This window comes from Crocodylus porosus, unplaced genomic scaffold (genome assembly GCF_001723895.1).
Source record: "Crocodylus porosus isolate Cpor-Errol unplaced genomic scaffold, CroPor_comp1, whole genome shotgun sequence".
Taxonomy (NCBI): Eukaryota; Metazoa; Chordata; order Crocodylia; family Crocodylidae; genus Crocodylus; species Crocodylus porosus.
In genome coordinates this window covers 15,279,011-15,294,892 of record NW_017728911.1, presented here as the reverse complement: position 1 = coordinate 15,294,892, position 15,882 = coordinate 15,279,011, and the positions used below count along the sequence as shown (strand labels likewise).

General features: G+C 42.9%; 1 protein-coding gene across 2 annotated transcripts in view; it reads right to left on the bottom strand.

Moving 5' to 3' along the window:
* Positions 1 to 6,611: 6,611 nt before the first annotated feature.
* SLTM (SAFB like transcription modulator) overlaps positions 6,612 to 15,882 on the bottom strand; it is a 30,379-nt gene continuing 21,108 nt past the window's right edge. For both annotated transcript variants that reach the window (XM_019533474.1, XM_019533475.1), the window contains 7 exons: positions 14,282 to 14,462; positions 13,527 to 13,651; positions 12,103 to 12,273; positions 9,401 to 9,715; positions 8,811 to 8,952; positions 7,752 to 7,909; positions 6,612 to 7,308 (listed from right to left, as the gene is read on the bottom strand). In XM_019533474.1, the coding sequence (XP_019389019.1) occupies positions 7,200 to 7,308; positions 7,752 to 7,909; positions 8,811 to 8,952; positions 9,401 to 9,715; positions 12,103 to 12,273; positions 13,527 to 13,651; positions 14,282 to 14,462 (1,201 nt within the window). In that variant the 3' untranslated portion in view covers positions 6,612 to 7,199. The remainder of the gene's footprint in view (positions 7,309 to 7,751; positions 7,910 to 8,810; positions 8,953 to 9,400; positions 9,716 to 12,102; positions 12,274 to 13,526; positions 13,652 to 14,281; positions 14,463 to 15,882) is intronic.

The window sequence follows — 15,882 nt, the reverse complement described above, 5'->3', positions numbered from 1 at the left end:
CCTGAGTCACTCGCAGCTCACTTGCACACAACAATTACACTGTACCAGTTGGTGCCCCTTTTGAAAAGGCTGCAAGGGTTCTGTGACCACATCTTCAGCATGCATAAATTGGATTAACAAAAGTCTGTTTTACATGGCTTCATCTGGGCTATTACTTTGCTTATTTCTGCATTTTTTGGCTGAAAATTGCTTTTCCATAGAAACATTTGGCTTGACAAAATATGTAGTGAATCCATACTGATTTTTCCAAACTCCTTCAATCAAATCCTCAATCCTAAAATTCTGTAGGGAAGAAGTTGAAGGAAAATCAAAATGCTTCTTCCATGTGATACTTTAGGAAGACCTTTGAATATAATGAGATAAAAATATATTGCATGTTAAATACGTTTAAATTTAGCAGAATGTTTTGTTTCTGCCACTTCAGTTTCTTGGTTGCCTACAACTTTTTAAAATGTTTTTTGGAACTGCCAGTGAAGCACAAAAAATAGTGATTTGCACAACTCCAACCAATTGCTGCTGAGTAAAGGTTCAGTTTTAACTGCAGACTCATATTACTCAGTTTTCTTATACAAGTTGTATACTGCAGCAATTATGCTGTCATATTACACAAATAAATCCCGACTCGGGGTTACTTCCAGAACTCAGATTAATTTTTTTCATCTATTTCCAACAATTGGGAACATAGAGTTTGGAGAGATGAGTTGCATTTAGACAGCTGTTGAATCACCATTATATTGCACCAACACAAACACTTATTCTTCTCTCTGAAAACTGAAGATCCAAGCCTAGTTTATTCAGCTGAAATGCTGTTTTGCAAGAAGTAATGAACACCGCATTTTTAACTTTTTTGCAACATTGTAGCCCAAAATGGATTAAAATAACATAGAACTTAAAATGAACACTAACCTCATAACCAGCAGGTAGCCAGACACTTAAGAGATCTTCCCTAGCAGCAGACAGGTGAAATGTACTGGGTATTCGGAGGGTATAAAAAAGTGCTTGCACTAGCAATTTGTTCTTCATTATAGCCTTTAAACCAGTGGTCTCCAACCTTTTCAAGTGGGAGATCACCTTTAGCATTTAAAAGCAACCCAAGATCTACTGTGCGCTGCCTCCTCCCTGCCCAGCAGATCTGTGGAGAGGGAAAGGGCTGGGGGGAGGGGAGAGCAAATGGAGGCAAAGGGAGAAAAAGATATTTGAGGGTGTGCCTCCCTACCAATTAAGTCCCACCCAACTTACCCCTGCTTCTGCCTCTGCAGCACTGTCCCTCACCATGGGGGCCTCAATTTAGCCCCTGCCCCTTCCCTCCCCCATGAACTGACCTGCTGGGGTGTGTGCATGTGGGCACTCAGCCTCAGATTGACTCCAAGATCTACTGGTATATTGAGATCCACTGGTTGGTAACCACTGCTTTAGACTTGGCTTCTCAGTTTTCATTCATCCTCTAACTTTGTAACACTAAAAATATTGCTCTCCCAGTACTATTTTATAAAATAAAACTTTGTAAGTCACCCTCTGTTTTATTTGTGCTGCAATTTAATGTCTTGTTGCAGCATAAATGGCAAGGGTGCTACACATGCACTCAATTTAAGCCACTGTAAAATGGCAAACCAGCCAAAAGTGTATTATATATATATATATATGTATGGCAAGGCAGAAAGCAAAGTTGTAGGGAATCAGAGATCAGATCCCATTGCACCATTAAATGAACATGTACCACAGCCCTTAAGCTTAAATGATACTAGCATGTTCACATACAAGAAGCTTTTTACTGTTGAGTTTCAGAATAGTGAGGTCCACAGACTTGTAATTTTTTGGCCTCACTTTTGAAGGCCAAGGAGAAAATGTCAGGGTCTTTGATACAATTCAGAACAAAGCTACCTGATGAAATAGATGATAAATGTCTTTCTAATGCCCAGTAAAAATGAATTTGGGTCCTATAAAAATAAATTAAATCATAAAAACAAAAAATGCAACTTTTGTTTTTAGTGTTTCAACTAACTTAACCTGGATTTATTTACAAAATAGCAGCTGCCATTATACCTGTACAAATAAGGAAGTATTTGATTAGGATTCAGATTTGGCTGATTCGGAGGACAGTGATTCAATGTGACGATTCAAATCGCTGTCCCTATTCGCTTCGGCCAAATCAGAGATTTGGTGATTCTGATCAATCGGGGAGAGGCAAGCAGAGCCAGGTGGCTGAAGGCTCTCCTGTGGCTCCTTCAGCTGTGCCTGCCTCTCCCCAGGTGGGGGGGAGCTGTGGAAAAAGCCCCCATGGCTGCCCTGCCTGGCCCCATCCCCTGCCTAGCCTCAGCCTCCCAGCATTTAAAAAAAAGCCCCACATCCACCAGCTGCAGCAATGATGATCAGGGCCTCTGGGGGCTCATGGCAGAGCACCCCCACGCAGTGTGGGGCAGCAGGGATCACTCCCACCCCCCAGGCAGGAGTCAGTAAGTGCGGGGCTTTTCTAAGTGCATGGACACTGGGGCTGGTTGGGACAGCCATTGATGGCACAGGCCTAGTGCCTACATCAAATTGAGTTCTTACATGAAACAGGGGCTATACATACCCATCAGCTGCTACCATTTCTGAAATGGTTTCCAAGCATGATGCACATGACAGCATTTGAAATGTTACATTTGTCTGCCTGTCTTTAAGTAAAACTAAAGTGACTGGTTTGTAGGCATTCTTGTTACCACTCTCTCATAAGCATCCCTTTCAACTGAGGCAAGGTCTATGCTACAAAACTTTTGCTAATAGTTATTTCTGGAAGTGGCTTGTAACCAATTTTGTTGTTACAGTAACAGCTCCATTTTTTCTGGCGTAATTATTTTGGCAGTATAGCTTGTCAACAGAGCTTCTTGTGGGATGGGGGCCTGCAATAAGTTGAACTGCCCAAAGCTACACTCTTTCTAGCACTGTCTGCATTCATGTGCAGATCTAGGATTTTGAAGAGGGGGTTGTAGGCATGTGGTATAATCACATGGCAGGACACATCATTCTCCAGTTAAAGAGAAAACTAGAAGCTTTGCTAACATGTAGTATTCAGTTTAAAAATCAATAGTTATTTGTTTTGGCTTTGGAATGTGCAATAATTTGCTGGATATGAAGTCTTTCAAAAAAGCAACACAACAAACCAGGCCAAAAAAAGTTAAGATACTTTTATCATAAGTCCTGTTGTAATTAAAGTTAAATGTCTGTCTCTTATTTAAATTCATCATACAAAAATCTCACCTTGAGCATCTTTACAGTGTACCTCCAATATTTAACTGGCACTTATTTCTATACCTGAATTAAGCTTTTTAGCTAGAGCTAAACAGTCTACAGGGCTGTGAAACACAAGGGAAACATTCCCAGGAAGTAACACAGACAGCAATATCACAAAAAAAGGGCTAGTTTGAATAGTACAACATCAAGACCATGAAAAAGGAGTCAACAATGTTTTTGGCCAGAGTACCAAAAATATCCTTAACTCAATTCATGCTTCAACTTGGTGTGCCAGGGGCAGACAGTGGAGGAGGCATGAGGGGCCCAATCTTCATTGCTGGCAGCACATGAACATGTGCACATGCAGCAGCTTGCAGGCAGGCAGGCTGCAAGCAACTGAACTGGGGGCCAGAGCCCTGGCCTGGCTCTTGTAGCTGCATACATGCCTTGGGATGCACAACCCTGGCCCCTCATCTTCAAACTTCCCTGAGGCACACATGCACCTGCCACCAGCAGTAAGTTGGATGGAAGCTCCACAGATCTTGGTGCAGTAGCTTGCAGCTTCCCAGCTGCCTGCCACTGGAGCTCAGGCTGCTTGCAGCAGGGTTTGCAGCCTCCTGGGAACAGCCTGGGCTCCGGTGGCAGCTGCCTGGAGCTTGGGCCAGCTGTGGCTTGCCACATAAAGTGGTCTCAAGAATGCATGCCAAGTGGTTGCCAATCTCTAGGACAGAGGTTATTAACACCTGGGGAATGGAGACTGATTTCATGGCTCCATGATTCCTATTAATGTAATACTCTCCCAGCAATGCCTGACTAGAAATATGGCTGCCCCTCCCAGGCAGCTGGCTTTAAAGTTTGGGTGGAACTGGAACCAAAGAGGGGTACTGCTGCACTACTGCATCTACACCAGCAGAGCTTTGCAAGTCTAGTATACAGGCTACCTATACAGGCAAAGCATCTGATAATTTTGTCCATGGCCTCCCATCTTAAAAACTATTCCAGAGACAGCCATTCCATGTCTTAGCACACATCTGCACACCAGCTGACAACCACTTTGAAGCTAACCTAGAATATGAGACAGTATAGCCTGCTGTACCCCACGTGGTAATTTAATGCTGATAAAGGACAGAGCAGGACCTGTGAATAGAGTTGCAGCATACTTAATTGTTGCAGAAGCAGGAGGGATGAGCAGGGAAATCTCTGGAAATTAATCAGTTACATCGGTCTGGACAGTGGCTGGATTGTTAGTGTAGTCTAATAGCCCAACACGTATCAAAATCCTCTCTAAATCACCATCAACTCTTACTGAGATTAGCAAGTTGCCTGAAGCTCAAATCTTCTCCCCAAAGACTCAGGAACTGTTTAATGGTGCTGGTGGAGAATTCAGCAAGAGATCAAGAGCTATGTGGCAGCAACGGAGAAAGCACGCTTATGTAAACCAAGTCCTAGGAGAACCCCATCCAGCTCAAAAAAGTCGGAACTGACCCATTTTACCCACTCAGTCTTTCCTCTACTGTCCTATCATAAGTATGCTCTACAGATCAGTGGATTTATAATCCACAAAATGAAGGCAGACCAATTAACCACATATAGACATTAAAAAAAAGTTACCAGTACAATTTATTCCTCAACCTGGGTAGACAAGAGTCAAAAAGTGAGAGGTGCTGTAGTATTGGCTTTTGCCACCACAGCATTTTTTAGATCATATTATTAGCATATGCATTACTGGCTAATAATAGTTACTGTTAGCAGTCTGGCTAATTTCTTATTGGAAAGCTGTATTAAACACCTTCCCTCAAGATAGATCTTTGCTTTCCTTAGGAGTACAATGATCTCCACCAGTGGACCAAGGTAGTATTTTCCTGCTCATTGTCAGCTGCTAGGATAACTGATATAGAGAACACATCCAGAGTAACTTGAAGGAATCTCCAGTAGCTTTCAGAACAGTTCTCTCATCAGACAAAAACTGAATTTTCAAAAGTTTGTTCTTCATAGAACAAAAAAACCCAAACAAACAACCCCAAAGAACCTGAGAGACTTCCTCAGAGCCTGTGCACTCAAAATTCACAGCCATAGCAAGACCGGCTAGTAAAAGAACTTATTAGGAATCAGGTTTACTTCATGTTTTCCATTCCAGGCAATCCAAAGCTCTCTTTCCTTGCATTTAGTTTCAGGTTATCTGAACACCCAACATGACTTATGGATGCAAAAGCAGAAAAGGTACCTTGAAGTTACTCTATCAATAGTAGAGTGGGTACATCTGCACATGCAATTAATTTGAAGCAATAAGCTACTTGTGCTCAAACTGCTCCAGAAACTACTTCTAGTTTCTACTACACAAACTACTGTCCCCCATACTATCTTACAGCACAGTTAGTTCACTGTCACCTGAGACCATCACATGTATATATGGTGATGCTTTGCTCTGAAGCCAGTTAGTCTACTTCTCAGTAAAGCGTGTATGGACACAGCCAGTGCGACCTAAAATCCAGCCAAGTCCTTAATAAAGTAGTCTACCTAAAAATAGTCCTCAAGGCCTTCAAATACTCTTATACCATCAGATTTTAGGGTAACCTTTTAAAACAAGTCTCTCTCTCTAAAACTAGGCTTACCCTAATCTGAAAATTCAGATCAGTTCATAAGAAAGACTTATTTTTTATGTCAAATACTAAAGGAGAGCATGCAGTGAAGCAGCAGTCAACTGCAATAAATTCCATAGTGGACAGGAAAAAGTATAGCTATTAGCAATCTCAAAATCACCTGTGCATTTGCAGAGGGAAACTTCACTTGCTAGTCACACAGAATTCAGCTTCTTTCCACTTAGTCATCTTATTGTTCTCTCTCCCTGCCCCCAACTTTTGAGTTGGGAGTTTAAATGTTTATTTTGGGGGAAGGGGAAATGCTTAAACTTAAGTGTACTGCTGTGGTTTAAGATTAGGTATTCATTCATTTGCAGACCTTCAGTGCTTCTCTCTCACACACATTAAGTCTGCAGAGATCAATCCAAGAAAAAAAGCCACCACTTATTTTTAACACCACTTATTTTTAACAGCCCTGCAAGTCCTCCTAAGAGGAAAGTGAGCTGTCAAGGAGCGCTGTCAAATAAGATCCTTTTTTAAACAATATTATTTAATTAAAATAAAGTAACTATATTAATTCAATATGACATCATAAGATTGCCTCCTGTGCCAGTACAACTAAAAATGTCACCCCTACAAGATGCGTCAGTTGCATCCTTTTTGGATAACAAAAACTGGGCTCGGCACCTTTCAGCTGTCAAAACCATGCTGTGGACTATGGTGTTTCTTGTATGTCAACAAGCATCTATTTTGCTGTATTGAAGCATGTCAGTTTTCTCCTCTCTCCTCACAGACTTGGTTTGAAAGAGTTACTACAAGCTATACAGAATATGAAGGTTTATTTCAAAAGAATACATTTGCAAGAATACACATAGATGCACTCAATGTAACAGTACCTTCTGCAAAAATAGGTTACATAATACCCAGAAATGCAACAAACGTTTCTCTAAGAATCAGAAAGCAGAGAGATTATAGCCCAAAACAACTTTCAAATGGAGGTTTAAGTGTATATTGTGAGAGTAGCTAACTTCAGAGCGTGACACCACAGAGCTAATGCCGGTAAATTAAACTGTTAGCACATAGCTGAAAACTATTCCTTTATCATTTTTTCTTATTTTTCTTTTTTCTTTACAGGGTTAACAAATATTTTGGTTCCAATTGTCTTGCACAGCTTTAGTGCTGCAGGGAAAATGCTTATCAAAGATCACAAAAAACTATCCAAAAGTACAACGCAACTATTAAAATGCCTCCAAAATGGAGAAGGTAATTCATGTTAAAATTAAAAAAAAAAAAAATAATAATAATAATAAATCAGGATTTCCAGTCAAGATTTCTTGCTTGTTGCATCTAATCAGGTAGAGTTTACAAGAGATTTCAATAAGTTATCTTGAAACAAAGCAGCTGTGGATCTTAGAATCTTCGTGGAGGTCCACCCTTAAACGGTTTAAATCCTGAGCCACTTCCCCTCTGCATAGAATTGCCCGTAATCTGTACAACTCTATTAATTGGTGACGAGTTACTAGAAACAAAAAAGTTTTAAAACAAAATGTTAAAGGATGAAGGCAAGTGGGAACATAATTTCAACAGTTACTTATCTTTGGTGTGTACTTAGAGCGCTACTGCTCATGTAACACAATTATTGACTGGGGAACTTCAGAAGAGGCTGGATAAAACATGAAAGTTTCCTGACAATGTTAAACATATTGCAGGACAATATAGCAATGAGGCCAAACATTGCTCCTGTTCAGTAATGGTTTTCAAGTATTAATATTATACTGTAATGTAACAGATCTAATTTTATTATAATGCCAGCTCAAATTAAGTTCAAGATGCAATCTGTAGTGCAAAAGCAATCCCTTCAAATTGATAAGTGACAGTGACCAATTTTCATGCAGAAGGATTACATTTGCAATGCAGAGCTCCAAGAGCTTAGTAGCGAACTGGGAAGAGGGGTTTCTGTACCTTGCATGTGGAGATATCATGCCGCCACCTCCACGTCCATCTCCCATTCGCCTTGCATCATGATAGCCACTTCCTTGAGAACTAGGTCCATGCCACTCTTTTCTTGGTCCAGCTTCCCGACTATGGCGTTCAACAACATGCCTGTCTTCATTATAATGCTATGAATATACAGACATTTTTCATCTGATCACATTAGCAAAAGCAAATTGTAATGAGTGGGTTGAAAGAAATCCCTTCCCGATTCCATACAAGTGCTGCATTAAACAACTTATACTCCATAAGGCAGCAGAAAGGGCTGAAAGGTCAAGTTGGCTTATATATTAAGCTTAATGGTATCTGAACTTGTGCTGCAAGAATTCTCTTGCTGAAATACTATTTCTAGACATTGGTTTTTCATGAGATGTGTGTCTTAAGGTGTTGCAAACTCAGGTACAAAATGTGGGAGGCAGTAGGGTTCTAGAGAGACAGAACCCAAGTTTGTGGATTCCTAATTTCCCAGCTCTGCCACTGTCCTGCTAGTAACCCTGGGCAAAAAAAAATTCACACCATATCTATTTCTCCTGTTTGTAAAATGGGACCACCACCACTTTGAAAACCATTCCTATTGCATCTTTTATCCCTGCCTATTATATAAGGCTTTCTTCTGCAGACCAAGTAGTGGTCTTTTCTACAAACTGCAGTGACAGTTTTGTTAATACAAAGTTAGCAGTGTCAACCACAATAAGGTCAGCACTTTCCACGTGTAAAAGAATCTGAAGTCAGGACCGGTTACAAACACAAGCTATGCAACCGAGGCAGATTCTATTCAGGGGGCTACATCTATCATTTTGAAGTCACTCCAAGTATGTGGGTAGTTTCAGGACATTAAAATAGAGGAGTAATTGTTTCTTTTTGTATTATACAGTGTCATGCAATTCAACAGTTAACATGGCCATATGGTCAGCTCATTCACCAAAAGAATTTAAGTGGTATAATTAGACATTCTTAAAAATATACTTTTATAATATTATTAAAAAAAAAAAAATGTATAAAAATTAAGTTACACACATATATACTTACTTGCCCTCCACCACCTCTTTCTCCCATTACTCCTCGTTCTCCCTCCCTACTTCCATAACCAGAAGCACTGCTACGGCTACCAGGAGGTGCACTTCTCACATGTCCGGACACATCCCTTCCAGATCTCTCTGGTCTGTCGCCCCTATAAAGAATTATGCTTAAAATCTTCAATTGTTTTAGACTTGTAGCTAGTAGTAGGCAAAAATTCCTCTCAGTTTTCATATTTTGGTTTCCTACTAATATATAAATAATTTTTTAAGAAGCACTTTAAAGGACCAAGTTGAATTGGAACACTTGCTCCTGCTTCATTAAGTTATGAAACTTGTCTGCTCAAAAGTGCATGCAAAAGTTTGTTTTCAACCTACTTTTCCACATAAATATTGCTTACTACATGCTACTTGGTCCAAATTGATCACAGGGAATAATAAGCAATATAGACTAGTTAACAGTAAACAAGTTCTTCCAAAAAACTTACTGGAATTGAACTTTGCCATTTTCTAGTTTAAGGCAAGTTTTAAAGTTAGTGCTATACACTGGTTTTGCTGGAATCATTAAATATACAGCTCTAGTTTACTATCTAGAAGACTTACCTGGAATCCCGTTTGTCTGTGCTTAAGCCTCCCTCACTTTTCCAACTAGTTTGTCTAGGTGGATTTGAACCAGTCTCTCTTGGATGCCGGCCATGGGGTATTTCAGGCCTATCGTGAATTATTACTGTCCTTCTTTCATCTCTATCTCCTCGTACTTCTCGCCTGTCTGTATCTCGAAGTTCACTTCGGGGCTGTGGTGGTTCATTTCTTCTGGACTCACTAAAATTTTTAGGATACCTCTCAAAACCAGGCTCCTCTCTTCGTGCTGTTGGACGTGTCTTTTTTCCTTCACCTTGATTTACAAAGCGTTCACGCCTGTAGGAGATGAAGAGCAGAAGTAATTTGTTTAGCTTAGTCGTTTTTAACCTTGTCAGACTCCAGGCACTCCTTGGAAAACCAGCTCTTGGCTTACAGAAAACAAATAGAGCAGTTCTGAAAACTTAGGAAAAAAAACCTTCTGACCTGTAGTGATTTTTTTTTTGATGTTGTACATTCCTATTTGAAGTCTTTAAGTTTAATCTCAATAATCACAGGTGTCTGCACATCTGAAAACTGCCAATATTGGGCCACATCCCACAGAACTCTTAGAAGGATCAAGGCATGCAGGGTGGCATGGTACCATGGCTGAGCATCACTGGCATCATCCATTAACTTCTCATCCACCAATTTTTTTCATGCTACTATACAGGTAGATGAAGCGTTTCACCTATGTTTTAAAAATCATGTAAACAAACCTTCCCTCTTGAGTGTTATGTCCATAAATTTCTATTAGGCTTGTGCCAATAGGAAAGTATTCAATTTGGATTTGGAGGACAGCCATTTCATTTGGAGATTCAGATCACTATCCTGAATAGATCTGGCTGAAATTGCTTTGGAAGACTTGGCACCGATTCAGAGAAATTTGGATTGGCCAGGGAGAGACAGGGACAGCCGGGTGGCTGTAGATTCTCCTGTGGCTCCTCTGGCTGTGCCTGCCTCCTCCTGGGCAGGGGGAGCAGTGGGAAAAGCCCCCATGGCTGCCCTGCCCAGCCCAGCCCCGGCACTTGAAAATCCCAACACTCACCAGCTCTGGCAGTGGTGACTGGGGCCTTTGGACACTCGTGGCAGAGCATCCCCCGCCCCGCAGCACAGGGATGGCCCCTACCCCATGGCACAGGTGCAGTGCAGCTCAGCAGGTCATCACCATCTGGGAGCTGGCGCTGAGCACTTCTGGGCTCTTCCTAACATGTGGAGCCGCCCCAGCTCCCAGAAAGTGCATGTCACCCTGCTGAGCCACACTGCACCCATGCCATGGGGCAGCTGCCGTGTGGTTGCCAGGCGGGGGCAATCCCCACTGGCCCGTGCAGTGCCAGGGTGGGGGGCGGGCTCTGCCCAGAGTGCTGAGTGGCCCCAACCAGAGCCAGTGAGCGTGGGGATTTCAAGTGCCAGGACTAGACTGGGGCTCGGCAGCCATAGGGGCTTCTCCCGCAACTCCTCTGGCCGTGCCTGACAGCTATGTCCTGCTGCTTACTGCCAATCCGACGTGGGGGAAGGAGACAAGAGGGGTGTTGTACAGGCACGGCTTGCTCTGGGTGACAGCAGGGCATAGCCCCTGCTCCCAGCACTACTATGCCTGTATCAGTACTGGGAGCAGGGGTCTGCCCTGCCACTGCTTGCCAGCTGGCATGGAATATAGGTGCTGGGAGCCCAGCTGCTGCTTGCCCCCTTCTGCCCAAAGTGAGCCGCACCTGCATCCAACAAGGGGGGTGGGGTGGGGCAACCAGCACCAGGGCAGAGCCGCCGCTCCCAGCACTGCCATGCCCATATCCCATATCCCTCCCGGAGTAATGTGCCCACCTGTCCTGGCTGGGCAGCTTGTTCCAATCCCAGCTCCAATCCCTCCCTCCCCCAACCGCAACAAACTTACCAGGTAAAGGCACCTGTGTCAGCTGCCTGATTTATCTATGGCTGAATCTTGAAATCGATTTGGATGCTTCAGATCAATCTGATTTAGATTTGGAGATCTGGTCCCCAAATGAGGCCAAATCTCCTCCAAATCAAATCAGCTACCAAAACTTTGCACAGGCCTGACTTCTGTGGCAATGCTGAAGTATAAAAATCACCTCTTCACCTGGGTAAATTATTAAATATGTCCAAGTTGTGCTGTCACCATAATTTGAGCATTTACATTTAAACTAACTGGACAGGTATTGTAGGATGAAGCATACAGAAGACTGTAGGCCACAATGCCAAAATGAGCACACCAAGAAATTGCTTTTTTGTATTAAGAAATAGGCTGGGCATACAAGAGTTTAAGAAAAGTATTCAAAAGAAAAATTTGAATCACTATTAGCTTGAAGAAAAAGCTGAGGTAACATTTGCAAATACTGCATTCACTTTCTTTTTTTTCTTTTTTTTTTGGAGGCAGAAGTGATCATCAAGTTCCTTTTTAAAGCATTTGCCCCACTTCCAAAAATTCAAGTCTTAAAAACATGATTCTGAGCCTCAACAGAGTCTTCAGTGGGCATGTCTACGTGTTCACTGATGCACTTTTGTTAGTATGCATTAAAATTTAGTACCTCCAATGCAAGGGCAATTTTATATGTTCTCTGGGAGTGGAGGGGGTACTTTAGAGTCATTCCAAGAGCCACTCTAATATTTTTAAACACTCTGTGAAATGTCTGTCAAATCTCATGCTTGGTAGTTACTATCTGGAAACATACCTTTCAAAAGATGATGAGGGGACCGATGAACTTTCTGGATATCGCCCCCTTTCTCTGTGGTCATAGTCATTAAATCTATTCTGCTGGCGACTGTAGTCTGAACTATGGCTAAAGCGTGCATCTGTATCCAGGGCCATCTTTTTAGTTTCGTTCCAGTATGGATCATCCCGCCTTTAAAAGGAACATACATTATATACAGTAAATTTTCAAAAAAATTTGTATTGTGGCCTTTGCTATAATACAGAGAAAACAAGCTGTCAAAATCAAGACTTTCATCTAGGCAGTCTGAGAAAACTGACTCCTGCAATGCATTCAGAAAGTAGTATGTATATACAAAGCCTATTATCCAAATGACCTTAAAAAGGTGCAGTGAAATGAGTCTAAATTAGATGACACTAGTTTCCATTTTACCTCAGACAGCAATAGGAATATTTCTGTCTCTCATCTCCAAGATGAAACACCCATACCAATGCTCCAAAACCAAATGCCAACAATCTGCCTATATCACCAATAAGATTTCAAAAGACCTAACAACCCCTCTACCCCCACAAATACTGTCTTCAGGACAACGCTACAGGAATTAAACATACCTACGTATGCTTGATGGGCAAGAAAAGCATATAGAATGTCCTGCTTATCAGACATTTAAATATGAGAGTATCTGATTTTGTCCATCTATCTTCACCTTTAAGTTGAGGTTTTGTTGTAATGTAACTTCTAAAATTAACATCTGAAATCTTATTGGTCTATGAAGTAAGTGCAAACACTTGACAGGCAAGTCAGTGTGGCAGTCATAACCATCCTGGAAAGCGCACAGGTCCTTAGCCTTTACTGAAAATATTACACAGTATTAGTTACTGTTTCAGTTCTATTCTTGATGGGCAATAGAAAAGCTAGTTCCAGTCTCGGGGGTCAAGCAACTGATAGGAAAGAACTTCAGTAACTGACATATCTACTTCTGCCCAGCAATCTAGACACTAAAGCCTCACTGCTTTACCAATTCACTAGGCCATCCATCTTCCAGGAACTGCTAATTAAACAGACATCAAGAGATGGCAACTAGAGTGTCCAGTCATTTAAGTCAGAACAGTTAAGTTTCAGTGAACATATATATTCAGCTATGCTTTTACTGGAACTTGAGGATTTAAAAATCAAAAACCTATTTCCCTTCACAATATAGGAAGACAACCTTGCAGTTTGTTAACATAGATTTCAGGAAATATTAAAATTACTGTCCATAACAAGTACATAAATACTTGTTAATGCATTATGTTGGCAAGTGTTCAGTGGCAGCTGAGAAAGAACTCCCCATCCTGTTCTTTAAACAAACTACTTTAAAGTCTGAGCACATTTAATGATAAAAAATAGATGGTCTGGTACTAGGATGAAGACCTATAGAACACCCAACTTAAAAGCTAGACTACCTGTGGTCTACATCCCGTGGACGTTTCAAAGAATTTCTTTTTTCCTGTTCGTAACGAAGCTGCTGCTGCTGCCGACGCAGTTCCTCTCGTTCACGAGCGATACGCTCCGCTTCTTTGCGACGTTCCTACCAGAGAAGAAACAAACAATGAGACCATTACCTTTGTGCTAAAGGCAGGCAGATGTCAGTTGTCAGGGATACAGAATTAATCCACTTCCACTCACAGTCTCATATTCAGTTTCTGTATTAATACTGGGGACATCTGCTCTACATAGCAGAGCTGTATTAAGCAGAGTTTGAAGCAACTCGCTGTTTGAGAGCAACTAAGACTACAAACAGATTTCTACTTTATGCTCTTTAAAAAAATGCTACCACAAAACAAGAACAACTTGGGTTTGGTTTACCACCTCATTAGCAGAGACTAGTCACCACAAAAGTTTCACATGCTTCTAAAATTTGTGTTGCCCCCAATATGACATTGTGTTTTGTATACATACGCCATAGTCTGGAGGAAGGGGGAAAAACCCCACTCTGTGTAAACCACTGAACAGGGAGAGGGTCACCTCACCGCTGCTAAACCATTTGCAATGTTGAGCGCTGATCCATTAAAATTTTCAGCATTACATTTTGGCCTGCAAACTTGGTTAGATAAATTTGTTTTTACTCTGTTCGATTCTTTCATCTTAAAAGGTGGAAGGGATTAAATCCAGTACCATACCCTGATATGATGTTACAATTGTGCACACTGGACTGTACCTGTTCAATACGAATGCGTTCTCTTTCCAAGCGCTCTCGTTCCATTCTCTCCCTCTCCAGTTTTTGCCTTTCTATTTCCAGTCGTTCCCTTTCCCTCTGTAAGCGCTCACGTTCTTCCCGTTCACGTATGATTCGAATACGTTCCCTCTCCCTACGTTCTCTCTCAGCAATTTCTCTTCGCCTAGAAGTGTTATTTAAAGGTTACGGCACAAAAGTCATCCATTTCTGGCTGCATTCCCCAGCAAATATTGCCAGAGATATTCAAAGACAAAGATACTGGTAAATACCTTTAGTTTATTTGCAAGAAAAAACATTCTCCTAGGCCTCAGTTTACTTGGATCAAGCACACTGACTTTGCTACACCAACTGGTGCCAACTCCAGCAGGGTAACAGCCAACAAGGAAAGTCAGCAATTGCTTCCCTGAAGAAAGACAGTTCTAATTTTTCAACAGCTGGCTGTAGACTAACTACAATTCTTGCCTGCGATAGACAAGACACTCCCCAACCCAGGGGTTCCCAAACTGTGGGCTACAACCTCAAATGGGGTTGTAGAAACAGAGGATGGGGTTGCAAGAAATAGTCACTTTAATTCCAGGGGTGGGCAAAATATGGTCTGTAGGCCAGATCTGGCCCACAAGGCAATTTCATCCAGCCCAAAGGCACCCACCAACTAATTGTACCCTGCCCAGTCTGCACACCTTGCTCCCACCTCATGGGCGGAAGGGCCCAGCCCAGGCAGCATGCAGCTCCCAGGCAGGGTGGCTGCTGATAATGCTGCAACTACTGCTGGCGGACCTGCTTGGCTTCTCTGGTGTCCCATTCACTCCAGGCACTAGGTAGGGAAGTGGTGGGGGCAGGCAGAGGAGCTGCAGCTGGGCAGGGACAGCACACAGGGAGAGCGCAGACTGCTGCCTCCCAGAAGCTGAGCTGTGGCAGGGTGGGGAAGCTCATTGGGGGGGGGAGGGAGCAGAGCTCAGGTGCACAGTGTGATCTACATCCCCCACATGCCCCCACCACTGGCAGCATCAGGAGCTTGGGGTGCTCGTGGCCTGCGCAGGTGCTGCTGCCTGATGGCATGTGGCTCCAGCCAGCACTGCACATGGTGGCAAGAAGCACAGCCAAGCCAGCCTGCTTCCAATGTGTATGACTCCACATGGCACATGTGCAGCTCCCAACACTCAAGTATCCACTGGGGGGAGCCCCGTGCAATGGAGCCACCTGCCTTCCCTGCCCTCTGCCAGGCAGGTCCTGGGACTCCGCTAGGAGTGGAGGGGATCCCTGCCCTTGCTTCTTGCTTCCCAGTGGAATCCCAGACTTGCAGGGCAGGGGGTGGGGAAGGCAGCGGCTCCATTCCACTGGGCTTCCTCCTGGTGATGTGCAAGTGCCAGGAGCCGCACATGCACCATGTGGAGCCCTGTGCAATAGGGGCACACCAGCTTGGTTGTGCTCCTTGTTTCTACCTGCAGCGCTGGCTGGAACTGCGTGCTGCAGGGTGGTAGTACCTGCACAGGTCATGAGCACCTCGAGCACCCGCTGTCAGCGGTGGGGACTGTGCACCAGGGGATGGGAAGGATCCCACCCCCTGCAAACCCACCCCCTAC